At 39.5% G+C, this 15,929-nt stretch overlaps 1 protein-coding gene across 2 annotated transcripts in view; it reads left to right on the top strand.

The window, feature by feature from the left end:
• RPN2 (ribophorin II) overlaps positions 1 to 15,929 on the top strand; it is a 58,099-nt gene that overhangs the window by 22,967 nt on the left and 19,203 nt on the right. For both annotated transcript variants that reach the window (XM_007447729.1, XM_007447730.1), the window contains 5 exons: positions 157 to 232; positions 1,248 to 1,382; positions 3,483 to 3,659; positions 5,204 to 5,322; positions 6,865 to 6,970. In XM_007447729.1, coding sequence (XP_007447791.1) covers positions 157 to 232; positions 1,248 to 1,382; positions 3,483 to 3,659; positions 5,204 to 5,322; positions 6,865 to 6,970 — 613 coding nt within the window. The remainder of the gene's footprint in view (positions 1 to 156; positions 233 to 1,247; positions 1,383 to 3,482; positions 3,660 to 5,203; positions 5,323 to 6,864; positions 6,971 to 15,929) is intronic.

Genomic DNA, 15,929 nt, shown 5'->3' with positions numbered 1-15,929 from the left:
GTTACTTCTTCCCCTAGACTGTAAACAAGCTCCTTTGGGGCCGAGGCTGTCTTATAGTTCTAAAGAATAAGAGCGGGATATTTGTGTAGGTATCCCAATACAGGAAGGGGAAATGGAGACTTGCCATTCATTGGGGTTCTATTTTCTACCTTTCAGAACAGTCCAGGCTCTACAGACGGCATCCTACCTGCCCCAGCAGGCTGACCTGAGAAGCATCGTGGAGGAGATTGAGGTACAAATTTATTTTGGCAAGTGAATTTCCCAGCTTCTGTCTTTGAAACCCTTTAGAAGAGTCTTGCAGATAGACATGAATGATTTGTTGTGGCCAGTTACCTTTCTTTTCATATCCGTGGCACACTTTTGTTCTTTGTATCAGAGCAATATTTCCCAGGGAATATTTGTTAGGCTCGTATAGTTACACCATCAGTTAGGCAACAAACTACTTCAGTGTTTTGTAGGTCCAGCCTCATAGTCTACAGATTTTAGAGCCTAACCTGAACTTCAGATTTGTTTCTACTTCTTACTACTTTGTAATCTCAGGCAAATTATTAATGTCTGAGCCTCAGTTTCCTTACGTGGTGGTGGTTAGGAACAAGCGAAGTTCTAAAGTGCCTAGTACAGAATTGGTGCTCAGCAAGTGGTCACTGTGGTTTTTGTTATTCCACTACTCTTTCCACTGCCCACGACCTCCTGCTGCTCAGAGACTGCTTCCATGGACTGCAGAGCCGGGGATGACAGGCACTCTGACAGTGTCATCGCTGGATGCCCCACAGGCACATGAGCTGCCTCGTCACGTTGCCCAGGAGAGCAGTATGTCTCTCTTCATCCTTTAGAGCATTGAATAAGAAAGAGAAATGCTTTGCTCTGGAGGTTGTTTTCAAATGGATGGCCATCGAATCCATCTGTGTCACGATGCTTCCAGGGGGAACTGTGGCTGGGCCCGCTGGCCTTCTGCCCAGAGCAGTTGGTGCCTTCAGTGCCGTGACTCCTGGGCTTGGGCTTGAGTCGAAGGGGTCAGGGAAGGAGCACTCCCAGAGCTGCAGAAGATACTGTTCTCTTCAAATGCCTATATGATATACTTTACTCTCTGCCTAAGCACCTTTTTTGAGAAAGCACTAAGTGACTGAGGTGGTCTGCAGACTTAGAGTGAGATTTCTCAAAACTGTCTGCACTGGGGTAAGAGTGGTTTGTACGTCTCATCTCTGTTATCACTTGACTTCCAATCTGCCTCTGTTTTGTTGTGACAGGACCTTGTTGCTCGCCTGGATGAACTGGGAGGTGTGTATCTTCAGTTTGAAGAGGGACTGGAAACAACGGCATTGTTTTTGGCTGCCACCTACAAGCTCATGGACCACGTGGGCACCGAGCCATCCATTAAGGAGGTGCCTGTCTATATAACAGTTCTTGGGCGTGAAAACCAAAGGCTTTGTTGGCTTTATCTGCTAAGGGAAGCTTTTTTCAGAGAGGTCAATTCAGTTAGCTTTGGGGTGTCTTGGGTTAGGCATTGAGAATGAGAAACAGAAAAATGTAAAGCCTGTTCCTGAGAAACTGGTTGTCAGTGGGATAGACATGTAAAGAAATTGTTATACTTGCCTTAAATGGGGTACAGACACATCATGAGGTGGTGACAAGAAGGCCAAGTGTATTACTCTCGATCCACCTCCCATTCCTTCCTGATGCTCCTTACTGCTTGTCTCATGAATGGTTTCCATGCTGGTGGCCTGTGCAAATCCTCTTTCTCTTGAGAAGTGCCCTGTACTTCAAAATCGCCTGTTCTCCTCTCTCCCCACTGACCCTCAGCAGTGCCTGTCTGAGCTAATCTGTGCTGATTGACATAGTTCACTGAGAGGCATGTGTGTCTACCAGACATCCACCAAGAGTTAATTCTATTCTTTCTTTCTTACAAGAGGAGCTTATTAACCTGAAAGAACCTTTAGTTGGAATGTGTGTGGGAAGTCTTGTGAGTAGGACCCTCTTTGTACCACTTGTTTGTAAGGTTACCAACCCTTGATCTAAAGGACTTAAAATACAAGCTGCTGCTGTTTTAATTTTAGGAGGAAAGATTTGGGTTCCAAGTCAGAAGTTTCACTTCTTTTGTGAATTATGAATGCATTGTGAGTTCTGTGCCGAGTTTCAAGTAAACAGTAAATAATTACCTGTCTTGAGTAATTTGAATTAATTTTGTATTTTCTCTGGAGGATATGATCTAATAAGTTATTCATGTATTGGCCTTTTTATGTTGTCTTTTCCTTCATCCTAAGTTTAGGAGACCTAGAGATACCACACTCTATTTAAATTTCTGTTATGGGTGAAAGTGCAAGAATGTGGGTCTTATAGTACAAATCATTTCGGGATTCTCCTCTACACAGTACAGTACATGAATTGGCGATATTCTACATAAAATAACTTAAACTTTTTCTTGCTTTATTCCCAAGCTGCTACTAACCAGGTATTTGGCTGGGATAATTTTGCTGTCACTGCTTTTGACATAACGATTCTGGTGAACAGTCCCCCATTTTAACATGTCAACAGCTTACTGATGGAAAATGTAATTGGTACAATTAAAGAAAATTATTTCATGTCTACTGTGAATAACACTGTCGGGAACAGGGAACTCTTTTGTTAGATGGTAGATTTTAAAAAACAAAACTGATTGAAGTGGAAAATGTTTCTTCTTAAGCAAACAACCTCTAGAATTTTAATAATGCCTTTTAGGTTCTACTTTTTTTAAAAAATTGCTTTCAGTTTTCCCCTCTAAGCAGCCCATTAGTTCTTAATGGAGAGTTATTTTAGTTTCTTTCTAATGTACACTTCGGCTGTGAAGTTTGGTCTTGTAAACACCAACTTAGCCCCAGCAAACTGCTTAGAGGTGGGTTGGCAAGGAAGGGAGCTTGGGTGGGAGGGTGAGGGGAATCAAGAAAGGACATATTTTATTGTGGAAGGACTTTGGAGACAAACAGACCTACATGTGAATTTTGGTCCTGCTTTTTTTCTTTCCATCGTAACTTGTAGGAGTAACTTAACTTCCTTTAGCCTCAGTTTCCTTATTTGGAAAGGATTGATATCAGTCTTTCCAGGATTTTTGTCAAGATTTGAGTTAATGCTTGTAAAGCACCTGTCACAGTGCCTGGCACATATAGGTATGGAACAAATGGGTACTGCTATAGGTGTTTTATAATATAGTTTCATATCTCAGTAGTTATCTAGAAGTACCTTGCATTTGTATAGTAACCATCCATTAATGGTTGACAAATAAATGCATTAATTTCAGTTTGTACTAGAAGATAGAAAAAACCAACCAAATTCAAGTTTTATGCTTAAATGCAGAATATGTGCTTCCCCCACCCCTACCAATTTGGGTTAATGGCTAAAAGACCTTCCAAGTGAACGCCTAGAAAAAGATAAGGAATGACTTGAGCCACGTGGGGAGGGAGGCGTGGCTGTCCCACCTGCCTGACTGCTACATTTCCCTTTTCTTTCAGGATCAGGTCATCCAGCTAATGAATGCCATCTTCAGCAAGAAGAACTTTGAGTCACTCTCAGAAGCCTTCAGTGTGGCCTCTGCTGCCGCTGCACTCTCCCAGAATCGCTTCCATGTACCTGTTGTGGTTGTGCCTGAGGGCTCTCCTTCCTACACTCAGGAGCAGGCTGTCCTACGGGTATGACTTCCATGCCCCACATGCACTGCTTTGATTGCTGTTTCCAGTGTAAGCCTTTCAGAAATCCAAAGACTGGTACACAGCTGATTGTAACCCCTGTGAGGACAGACCCCTTAAATGAAGAGCAAATGAGGATGGCCACTGGGTGAACTAGTCGCAGAATCCTTCAAGCAAAAGTATGGAGTCCTAACCACTGGACAGCCAGGGAATTACCATCAGAGTATTTTAAATAGTATAGCTTTCACTAAACTAAGTGCTAGAAAATTGCATTTCTGGATTTGTAAGTCCAGATATATAGAGAAGTCTTACTTCTAAAATGTATTTTCCAGTACCCAGACTTTCTAAATACATTATTTTAAGACAGTGTTTTAAATTCCCAGGTAATTCTGGTACTTATAATTGTTAAAAATCAATATCAGGTCTCTTCTTTCTTGGAGCCAACAGTGTATCTTTCTGCCTCTTCAGAGCATAGCCATCCCTCTCACTCAGCAATAAGCACGGACTGTTTTGGTGTGTTAACTCTCTGAATAGAGCAAAATGCACACGTTTATAGAGTTTTCCATTCGTCATAATGAGGCATTTGTTGCTATTGTTTGGAAACCAGGAATAAGCTAAAATCTTTATAAAAAATAAGCATTTTATTTATGTCTAAACACACGGGTTCCACATAGGACAGTTCTTTGTGTCCCATAAGTTCTTCTGCTTCAGAGGACCCTACAGATACTCTCCTGAAGAAGTGCCCCGGATTCCAAAGTTGCCTCTTCTCTCCCTACCTACAAGTCACATCCCCTCAGCAAAGACTGGGGTGAGAACTAACCTGATTAACATAGTTCACCATGAGTTAGGGGGAGCTAAGAGAGCAAAGTAGAAAAAAATACTGGCTTTTGAAGCTAGGTAGGCTGGGGTTTGAGTCCTTAGCCATGTGGCCTTTGGCAGTCTTGTAACCTCTTTGTGGCCTCAGTTTCTTCATCTGTAAAATAAAGATTGATTATGCTATGTCACAGACGATTGGTGGGAGGATATATATAAGAGCCTAGCCTAGTATCTGGTAAATAGTCGACTTTCAACAAATGAGTGTTATGACTGTTATCCATATTACTTCAGTTTTCCCATTGCCCATACCTTCCTAAAGTATTTTTCTTGCTAATAATTTTTTTTTTTAAAGATATTGTAGTAGTGAAGTAGAGTGGGTAGATCAGGGGATCAGAGAGAAGGAAACATTAACTGTGTGATCTGGAGCCAGTCATTGTGTTTCCCTGGGCTCTGGTTTCCTCATCTGAAAAATGAGATCATTGGGTAAGATCATCTTTAAGATCTTCCCCACCTCTAATATTCTGTAATCTGTCCCATTCCCAAAGTAATTGTGCTTTCCCTGTATTTGATTTCCCATAGATAGTAGACCAAAGGTCAGTGATGGTTTTCTAAAACAAGATGGTTCTTTCCTGGCAGAGCTTGCTCCCTATGGATGAAGCACCCACCCTAGAAGCAAAATCTGTACTCCCTCGGCTTTTGTTGCTACAGACAATTTTAAAATTTATTTCCAGTTGCAGGTCACCAATGTTCTGTCCCAGCCTCTGACTCAGGCCACTGTTAAACTAGAACACGCTAAATCCGTTGCCTCCAGAGCCACAGTCCTCCAGAAGACATCGTTCACCCCTGTGGGGTAAGAACTGAGCACATCTCTGTATGGTGCCAATATACTTGTTTCGGAAAGTTAGCCTGCAGCCAGTATAACCCAGATTTATGTGATTGTTACCAAGATCATAAAACCAAATTTACCTAAATTTAGGATTATGCTTTATTTATATTAATATGTCATGAACATTTCCCCCATAGGATTAATATTCTTCTATAGTCTTATTTTTAGTGGCTGTGTTATTGTTATGTAAATTAAAAAATTAAGGGTCTTTTTTTTTTTTTTTTTTTTTTTTTGATTCCCACCTAAGCCCAGGCGTCATCTTATTTGCCTGTTTTCTCAGTGTGTGAAAAGCACTCAGAAAATTCACAGCTTGTCAAAAGATAAGGAATCACCCAGTTTGGGAAAATGTTCAGATCCAGAAATTACAAAGCCTTGCTTCTTTAATGATTTTTGCGATATGCGGGCCTCTCACTGCTGCAGCCTCTCCTGTTGCGGAGCACAGGCTCCGGACGCGCAGGCTCAGCGGCCATGGCCCACGGGCCCAGCCGCTCCGCGGCACGAACCCGTGTCCCTTGCATCGGCAGGTGGACCCCCAACCACTGCGCCACCAGGGAAGCCCAGGGTCAATTGTTATATGAAACTTTGTTAAGTATTAAATTAGAAAGTTAATGAGATTGGAAACTGAGTTTTAGAGAGAAAATGCATTTCTTACACAGTTGTAAAGGTACATAGGCAATATGTGAAATTAAAAAGCAAAATCATTTTTTTTAAACATCTTTATTGGGGTATAATTGCTTTACAATGGTGTATTAGTTTCTGATTTGTAACAAAGTGAATCAGTTATACATATACATATGTTCCCATACCTCTTCCCTCTTGCGTCTCCCTGCCTCCCACCCTCCCTATCCCACCCCTCCAGGCGGTCACAAAGCACCGAGCTGATCTCCCTGGGCTATGCGGCTGAAAAGCAAAATCATTTTTACGAATGATCAGTAGAATGGTAAATGACATTGGGGGTTTTGCCATGTAGTTAGAGTTAAGAATTCTCTACCTTTTTTTTCCCCTTTAAAATAAAAATTATTAATATTTTAAAATTAAATTAAAAGTAAGATGTGTCCTTTTTAGGAAATTCACAAGGCACAGGAAAGTAGAAATAATGCAGAAAGTTACCTACAATTATACTACCCTACACCAACCTCTTTGAACATTTCTACTTTTTTTTTTTTTTTTAACGTAATTGGTATCCTACTTTAGACTTAGCTGTTTTGCATTTCATTGTGGAAGACTTACCCGAAGGAGGTGGGATTTTCAGGAGCTGAGAGGGGGAAAAATGAAAAGAAGACTTTCGAGACTTGAAAAAGGAGGTCATTTTAGATCGTTTTGAAGTTTGCCCCTCATTATAATCTGTAACTGAGCAGGAGGTGGCCCAGGCGGGTGGGAATTTGAAAAGTGAAGAAGTGCTGCAGCCCTGGACCATCTCAAGGAATGCCTCACTTCATAGGCCGTTTGTTGTATTTGTGACTTTCATATGTGAGTTCTTGCTAACCCCACTGTCATTCTTAACAGGGATGTTTTTGAGCTAAACTTTGTGAATGTCAAATTTTCCAGTGGCTATTATGATTTCTCTGTCAAAGTTGAAGGTGACAACCGTTATATTGCAAATACTGTAGAGGTAAGTGCTTTTCTTGTTGTCCCCATCTCCATGTTAATATACACAAGGAAATGACCAAACAGGCACATAGCATTAACCATCTGGTATATTGACTTCACTTATGACCAAGTTAACGTGAATATGTTGAGAGGGGTAGGTTTGAACTATGCTTTTTGACAGACTTAGCCAAGAACTTGATCATAGCAAGTTTTCTTTTATTTGTAAATTGTTTATTTTCCATTATAATTTAGCATTACTGTCTTACATAAAAGTTAGGAATTAGAAAAAGTTAAAATCACCCATAAGTCCACTGAGATATAAATATTCTTGAGATGTTTTCTGTGGTTGGCCTTGATAGATTTATTTATTTATTTTTAATTAAAAAATTTTTTTTTGTTTTATTCCCCATGATAGATTTAGAAAAGTGCTTGATGCTAATTAGGGGACCAAAAGCATCAAGTGACTTGTAGCACCATAGTGAGTCTGTCTGGGTAAAGTACAAAAGAAAATTGGTAATCCTTCATAATGAACTATGTTTCAGATGTTTAGCTGACTCTAGTTCTGTTGAAGATCCACGTGGTTTTTTTAAAAATTTATTTATTTTATTTATTTACTTTTGGCTGTGTTGGGTCTTTGCTGCTGCGCATGGGCTTTCTCTAGTTGTGGTGAGCGAGGGCTACTCTTCGTTGCAGTGCGTGGGCTTCTCATTGCAGTGGCTTCTCTCGTTGCAGAGCATGGGCTCTAGGCGTGTGGGCTTCAGTAGTTGCGGCACGTGGGCTCAGTAGTTGTGACTCACGGGCTCTAGAGCACAGGCTCAGTAGTGGCGCACGGGCTTAGTTGCTCCACGGCATGTGGGATCTTCCCGGACCAGGGCTTGACCCCGTGTCCCCTGCATTGGCAGGCGGATTCTCAACCACTGCGCCACCAGGGAAGCCCCAATCCACATGGCTTTAAGGATGGAAAGCTATGCCTCACTTATCTGATGCTTTGTGGGAATGTGGTATTTCACATTAGTGGTTTTCCTAGCTAATTGAAGTTTGCCCCTTCAGGCACTGTAGCTTTCATTTTAACCTTTTTGGGTAGAAGTTTATTTAAGATGAATTACATATTTTCCTACTTTTTAAACTATGGGATATGGTTTAACCTCTTCTTATTCTGGCTTAGGATCGTAAGTATGAACCCTTCATTGAAAGCCTGTGACATGAACAGTACAGTTCTATGTGCTTTTGCTTATTTTATTCTTACAACAATCCTAGCAGATGCGTGGAGTCCTCTTCATTTCACAGACGAGACCCAGAGGGGTAGAGTAACTTGTCCAAAACCTCCAGCCTGTCTGTGCTTGGGTGGATCCCCTGCACAGTACTGGTTTAGTCACTGTGCCCTAGTGAATATTGAGCTAGCTTAGAGGCTGCAGAGCTGTGTGCAGCTCCAGCCGCTGGCCTATTTATAATATTACTTTGTCCTTACTGCTGTCATTTCTCAATGTTTCTGCCACTGTGTCTTTGTTGCACCTACTTGACCACATTGTCATGCGTTCTGTTGGGTCAGGGGAACTTGAAGTGGTACAGTGCCTTTCCCGAGTAATTAAATATATGCTGTTTGTGACAGCTATTTTCTTCACTATTCAAATGTCATTTTCCACTCACTTCTCTTTTTTAATGAAACTTTCATTTTGAAACAATTTCAATCTTAAGTTGTAAAAATAATATGAAGAATTCCTGTATACCCTTTACCCAGCTTCCCCAAATGTTAACATCTTATGTAACTGTAATATTATTGTCAATACAAGGCAATTAGTAATGATACAATACTATTAATCTATATAGTTTTAATTCAAATTCCACTAGGTATCTTACTGATGTCCCTTTTCTGGTCCCAGATTCAGCCTGGGGCCACGCACTCCTTTAGTTGTCGTGCCCTCTTACTCTCCTCCAATTGAGGATAGTTTGCCTTTTGTGACCTTGACACTTTTGAAGAGTACTGGCCAGTTACTTTGTAGAATGTCCCTCACTTTGGGTTTGTCTGATGTTTCCTCATAATTCAATTCAGGTCATGCATTTTTGGCGAGAATACACCAAAAGTGATGCTCCTTCTCATTGTATCCTATTAGGCAGTATATGCTGTTGATATGTCTCATTGCTGGCGATGTTAACCTTGATCACTTGGTTAAGGTGGTGTCTGCTAGGTTTCTCCATTGTAAAGTTGCTGTTTTTCTGCTTTATAATTAAGTGTCTGGTGGAGTGATATTTTGAGACTCTGCAAATATCCTGATGATCTTGCCTGTAAGAGTTATTAATGTGGTGTTTGCCAAGAGGTGATTTTCTCTTTCATTCTTTCTACATTTATTAATTGGAATTCTACTGTAAGAAAAAGTTGTCCCCCTTCCCTTGCATTTAGTTATTCAGTTACATATAATACTTTGGATTCATGGATACTTATTTTACTCTGAAGGTTATAATCCATTACTGTCATCGTTTATTTTTTTTGCTCATATTATCCCAAATTTGGCCTTTGGAGAGCTCCTCAGGTTGGCCCCTATGTCACTTTCTTCTACTGAAAGGACAAGGCAGCTAGAAAGTTTGACCTTTTCAAAAGTGGGGCATTACTTAACATAGTTAGATTAAACATTTATACTAAAATTTTGGCAGAAAGGATATTTTCTGGAACTCTAGTCTCTCTGCCTTTTCTCTACCTCATGTCTGACCTTTTTGGGCAGGAGACATCTGATCCTACTCCATTCACTAACACAAGATTTGGATAGAAATTATTGTAGTGTGTACCTTGAACCTTGAAAATCCAGATTCTTTCAATTTTAGTTTCCTGCATTAAGGGGCCTTATTTGTAACCGAGCACATTGAAAGGCAAACTTTTTTTTTTTTTGGCCTGAAACCTCCTTCCTTCTACCTATACAATCTTGATAACAACGTATCCAATATAAGTGCCATACCTATACCTCACAGCCGTTCTTAACCCTTCCTTTCTTTCCACCTCTGACTTCTGGTCAGTCGCCATGTCCTGTTGATTCCACCTTTAAGTATCTTTTGCATGATTCCTTTGTTCTTCAGCCCCAGTTTTCCTACTTGGGTAGATCCCAAGTAGGTAGCTAGGTAGTTTCCAGCCCGTTTCACTGTCTTCAGTCTCTGCCCCTTCCATTTAATAAGCACCGTAAACACCACTAGAATTATAAAATCACAGTGTTCCCCTAGTTAAACATTTCTTTGGTTCTCTATTGCCTGTGAATAAGGTCTAGACTCCTCATTGTGGCTTTAGAAGGTCCTCCACAGAGCACATGCGCATCCTTCATTGTGGCTGCATCCCCATCCCCCCAGCTCTAGCTGCTCTTGACCACATACTTGTCCTCATATACATTTTACGTGCCCAGTACACGTAAAACCTTTGGACTTCTCTTGTTTCTTCCATGGGGAATGTTCTTCCCCTCCCTTGCTGAACTACTCATTCTGTAAGGTCTAGTTCAAATATTGCTCCTTCATCTGTGCTCCCATAGGATTTTTATTTTATTTTATTTTGGACTATTTAAAAGATACAGAAAAGAAAAAAGAATAATATAATGATTGTCATATACCTACTGGCCACTCATCTCCCTCAAGCCCTAACATTTTGCTACGTTTTTCTCCTTTGTTTTATTTTGGTAAGATATAAAGCCCTATAGATTGAATTTAAGCTCTCTGTGTATTCCTCACTTTTTCTTCCTCTTTCCCCAGATTTGAGGTGTATGTTCCAATGCCAGTTTTTATATTTCTGCTGCATATGTATTTTTAAGCAATTTATTGCATTGATTTGCATCTTACCAAAATTTATATGCTTCATTATACTATATGTATCCTCTTGCAATTTGCTTGTTTTCACTCAATATTAAAGACAACTAGCCATATTTATGCACGTAGAACTAGAGCTATATGCATAAATATGAATAATTTTCATAAATTTGTCTTCCTTTTATGACTGCATCAGATTTATTAATTCATTTTCTGTTGGACATTTAGACTTTCACTGTTACAGACAATGCTGCTGTGAATATCCTAGTATGTTTGCTTATGCACATTTTGTTTATCTAGAATGAAGTTGTGGGATCGTAGGGTATGTTCATCTTCCAGCTTTATTAGATTTTGCCAAATTGCTCTTTTCTTCATATTTGTACCAGTATTTGCTATTGTGATTTTGGATAATCTGATGGATAGGAAATGGTATCTTGTTGTTTCAATGTTTTTCTTTGGTTTCTAGTGAGATTGAGCATCTTTTCTTGTGTCTATGGGCCATTTAGGTTTCTTCTTCTGTGAATTGTCGTGTATCTTTAGTCTTTTTCTTTTGGTTTGTTAGTCTTTTAATTATTGATTTTTAGGAGCCACATATATTCTGGAGCTATATATATTAGTAAATCCCTAGTTATAAGCATCAGATATTGTCCCTCAGTGTTGCTTTATGGCATCTTTCAATGCACTGAAGTTCATTTCAATGAAGCCTAATTTAAAAGTCTTTTTTTCCCTAGATTGTACTTTCTGTGTCTTTAAAAAATTCTACGCTGCTCCAAGATCAGAAAGATAGTCTCTAATATTGTCTTCTAACAGTTTTAAAGTTTTTTCCCCCGTATATTTAGGGCTTGTCTGCTTGGTTTATTTTTGTTGCTGTAGTATTTTACACCCTGTCCATAATTGTTCTTACTGCATTGTATTACCATTGTTTGCTTATAAGTGTTGCTCTTTCACTGGGCTGGGTGCTCCCTATGGGCAGAGACCAAATCTTATTTTTTCAGCGCTTAGCTTCTATTTCAGACCACTTAAAAGAAGAAAAGGATGGAGTGGTCTAAACATTAAAGATGTTTCCCCACATTCCAAGGCCCTTAGAACTATGGTAATTCATCTTCTAGGGGTGAGCTTTTTACCCTACACAAAGTAGCTTCCTTTTTTCTTTAAAATAACAGCTTTACTGAGGATATATGTAATTCACATACCATAAAATTACCCAGTAAAAGTATATAATTCAGCATATTTAGTATATTTAGATGAGAGTTGTGCAACCACTACCACCATCTAATTCCAGAGCATTTTTACCACCGCCAAAAAGCAACCCTGTGTCTATTTGTAGTCACTCCTTATGCTATAGGAATATATCCTCCTCCCAGTCCTGGCAACTACTAACCTACTTTTTGTCTCTATGGTTTGCCTATTTGGGACATTTCATGTAACTGGAATAATAAAATATGTAGCCTTTTGTGTTTTTAACTTAGCATAATATTTTTAAGGTTCATTCATGCTGTAGCATGTATCAGTACTTTATTCCTTTTTATGGCTAAATAATTTAGTATTCCATTGTGTGGATTTACCTCATTTTGTTTATCCATTCATCACTTGATGGATATTTGGGATATTTCCATGTTTTGGGTATTATAAATAATGCTGCTATTTACATTCATGTACAGGTTTTTGTTTGAATACCTCTTTTCAGTTCTTTCAGGTTTATGCCTAGGAATGGAATTGCTGAGTCATATGATAACTCTATGTTTAACTTTTTGAGGAACTGGCAAACTCTTTCCCAAAGAAGCTGCACCATTTTACATCCCCACCAGCAATGTGTGAGGGTTCCAGTTTCTCTATATCCTTACCAACTCTTGTTATTTATTATCTGTCTGTTTCATTTTGGCCATCCTAGATGGGTGTGAAATGGTATCTCATTGTGATTTGATTTGCATTTCTCTGGTGGCTAATGATATTGAGCATCTTTTTATGTGCTATTTGGTCATTTATATATCTTTTTTGGAGAAATATCTATTTAGGTCTTTTCCCCATTAAAAATATTTTATTTTGTCTCTTTATTTCTTCCTTCCTAATCTATATACTTCCTTTTTCCTTATTACATTGTTTGTCTTTTTATGTTCTTGAGTTATAAGAGTTCTGTATATATTCTTTTTTTTTTGTATATATTCTTAATACAAGTTATCAGATATATGATTCACAGATGTTTTCCACAGTCTGTAGGTTGTCTTTTCCCTTTCTTGATGTCTTCTGAAGCACAAAAGGTTTTAATTTTGATGAAGTCCAATATCTTTATTTTTCTTTCATTAATTGTGATTTAAGTGCCGTATCTAATAAACCGTTGCCTAATCTGAGAGCATGAAGATTTACTCTTATGTTTTCTTATAAGAATTTTGTAATTTTAGCTCTTACATTTAGGTTTCTGATCAATTTTGAGTTAATTTTTGTATGTGGTGTGAGGTAGGGGTTCATCTTCCTCCTTTTACATGTGGAAGTGCAGTTGTCCCAGCACCATTTGTCAAAAAGACTGTTCTTTCCTTCATTAAATGGTTTTGGCATCCTTGTCAAAATTCATTGGACCAAGTATTTGAGGGTTTATTTCTGGACTCTTTTTTTCTATTCCATGTCTGTCTTTATGCCAGTACCATACTATTTTGAGTCCTGTAACTTTGTAGTAAGTTTTGAAATTAGGAAGTATGACCCTTGTTTTTGTTTCTCAAGATTATTTTGGCTATTCTAAAAAAAAAAAAAAAAAAAAAAAAAAATCAGTGTGACCATAAATGGTTGCAGTTATATTCCATTAATCTATATTTTTATCCTTATACCAACACTATGTTGTCTTGATTGTTGTTACAGCTTGGCTTTTTGTTACATCAAATCTGGTGTTTGCATAAGTGTTTCTATGGTCGTTGGAAAAATTAAATAAGTACAAAATAACAGAAATGGCTAATAGCTGTTACTCATGCAATGATAGTAAGCTCCCATAGAGGCCATTGCTGTCCTTTTCCTTCCCAGTGATGGAGTAAGCATTAAAAATCTCTCTTCATTATGTTAAGCTTTATGTGTGTGTGTGCGTGTGTTTGTGTGTGTATGCCTGCCTATGTGCACGTGCATGCTCTGACCTCTGTCACATATGCAACTTTACTTTGTAATTTCAGTAATAGTCATGCTTAGAGCCTCAGAGCGGGTCAGCAGGTCCTGTTTACTCTCCTGAGAGATGCTTGACATTGGTCAGAGTGCATTAATGGTAGTTTGGTGTGGAGGGCCTGTAATAGCACTCATTGACATTGGACTTGCTGTCAGGGGAAGCATGGGTTTTAGAAGCTGTCATTAGCATTAATTGCCCCTAATGCACCATCATTTTTGACAGTAATGAGCTAAACAGGGAGGTTATTACTCTCAGCAGAAAGACTGCATTTCCTGGCGTTAAAACATTTTTTGAGATGTATGTGGCGTGCAGTACAGGCAAAAGAAGGACTAGTTGATTCACTGTAAAGCAGGCTTAGCTGCATTTAAAGTGGCTAAACAAATCCCTTTCTTATTATAAAAACTAATCCTACAGTGTTAGTTTGAAGGAAGAAGCAGCTAACCAACAGGGATCCTACTCTGAACTCTTTACAACAGGGTTTTGAAAAAAACCTCAATTTGCTTTAAGAGAGTAGCATAAAAATGCTTTTCTTACCAGTGTTTCCAGAGACCCACTTGTAATAAGATTTTAGGAGTGGAAGGACTTGTTTTAAATGGTTCCTTATTTAAGAACAGCCCTACGGTGTTTCTGTGCAACACAGAAAGCTGTAACTTAGGAGGCCTTTTAAAATTAGGGCTGAGAGCAAATCCAAAATGACTTGAGTTCACTGCAGTTTGCCCTTTCATTATTCCATGTGTCTGTATTGTGAATGCTTATAATGTCTTCAGAACAAACATACAGTTGAATCTTGATTAGCAGGCTTTAGTGACCATGTTATTATTGTAAGTTTATAGTCAGGATTCTAAGTAAAAACCCACAAGTTGATGGCTTCCTTATCACTATAATTAGGATACACTGAGGAGCCTTACACAAGTCTTTAAACATGTTTGTGCTTATTCATCTGTTGAAAGGGAGAGTGATTGTCTTTTAAATTATATTTATTGGGTGGTACTTTTTTTTTGGCCGTACTGCATGGCATGTGGGATCTTAGTTCCCTCATCGGGGATCCAACCTGTGTCCCCAGCATTGGAAGCCTAGAGTCTCAACCACTGGACCACAAGGGAAGTCCCTGAGTGGTACTTTTTAATACAGAATCGTTTATAAAGAAGAAAGTATTTGTCACACAATGCCAATGCTCAGATAATCCCTATTTTATTTTTATTTATTTATTATTATGTTTTGGCTGCGTTGGGTCTTCACTGCTGTGCGTGGGCTTTCTCTAGTTGTGGCGAGCAGGGGCTACTCTTTGTTGCAGTGTGCGGGCTTCTCATTGCAGTGGCTTCTCTTGTTGTGGAGCATGGGCTCTAGGTGCTCAGGCTTCAGTAGTTGTGGTTCGTGGGCTCTAGAGCACAGGCTCAGTAGTTGTGGCGCACGGGCTTAGTTGCTCCGCGGCATGTGGGATCTTCCCGGACCAGGGCTTGAACCTGTGTCCCCTGCATTGGCAGGCAGATTCTTAACCACTGTGCCACCCGGGAAGTCCCAATCTCTATTTTAAAAAAAATAGGAGTAAAATATGCATGTAGTTAAAAAAATTCAAACTGCAAAAAGGTATATAATGAAACATTAGAGCCTTCTCTCATCCCTTTAGTCCAGTCCCTCTCCTTCGAGCAGGGGTCCCCAACCGCCAGTACCACTCCGCGGTCTGTTAGGAGCCAGGCCGCACAGCAGGAGGTGAGTGGCTGACCAGCAAGCAAGCCAGGCTTCATCTGCCGCTCCCCATCATTCGCATTACTGCCTGAGCCACGGCATCCACCCGCCCACTCCCCCGCCCCCACCCCCATCCGTGGAAAAATTGTCTTCCATGAAACTGGTCCCTGGTGCCAAATGGTTGGGGACCTGCTGCCTTAGAGGGATCCATTAGTAAGAGTTAACTGTATATACTTTGTAAAAGAAGGGTGCTCATGTCATTGAATGTATGCATATCCTTTCTTATTTACACAAAAGTGATCATTCTATGAACAGCTGTATTCTTTGCTTTTGTTACAAAGTAGAGGCTCCCAGCTTTCCCCTTGGGGTCTATTCA

This window comes from Lipotes vexillifer, unplaced genomic scaffold (assembly GCF_000442215.2).
Source record: "Lipotes vexillifer unplaced genomic scaffold, Lipotes_vexillifer_v1.1 scaffold397, whole genome shotgun sequence".
NCBI lineage: Eukaryota > Metazoa > Chordata > Mammalia > Artiodactyla > Lipotidae > Lipotes > Lipotes vexillifer.
Note: the sequence above shows the minus strand (reverse complement) of the source record. Positions and strands in the feature narration are given on the sequence as shown.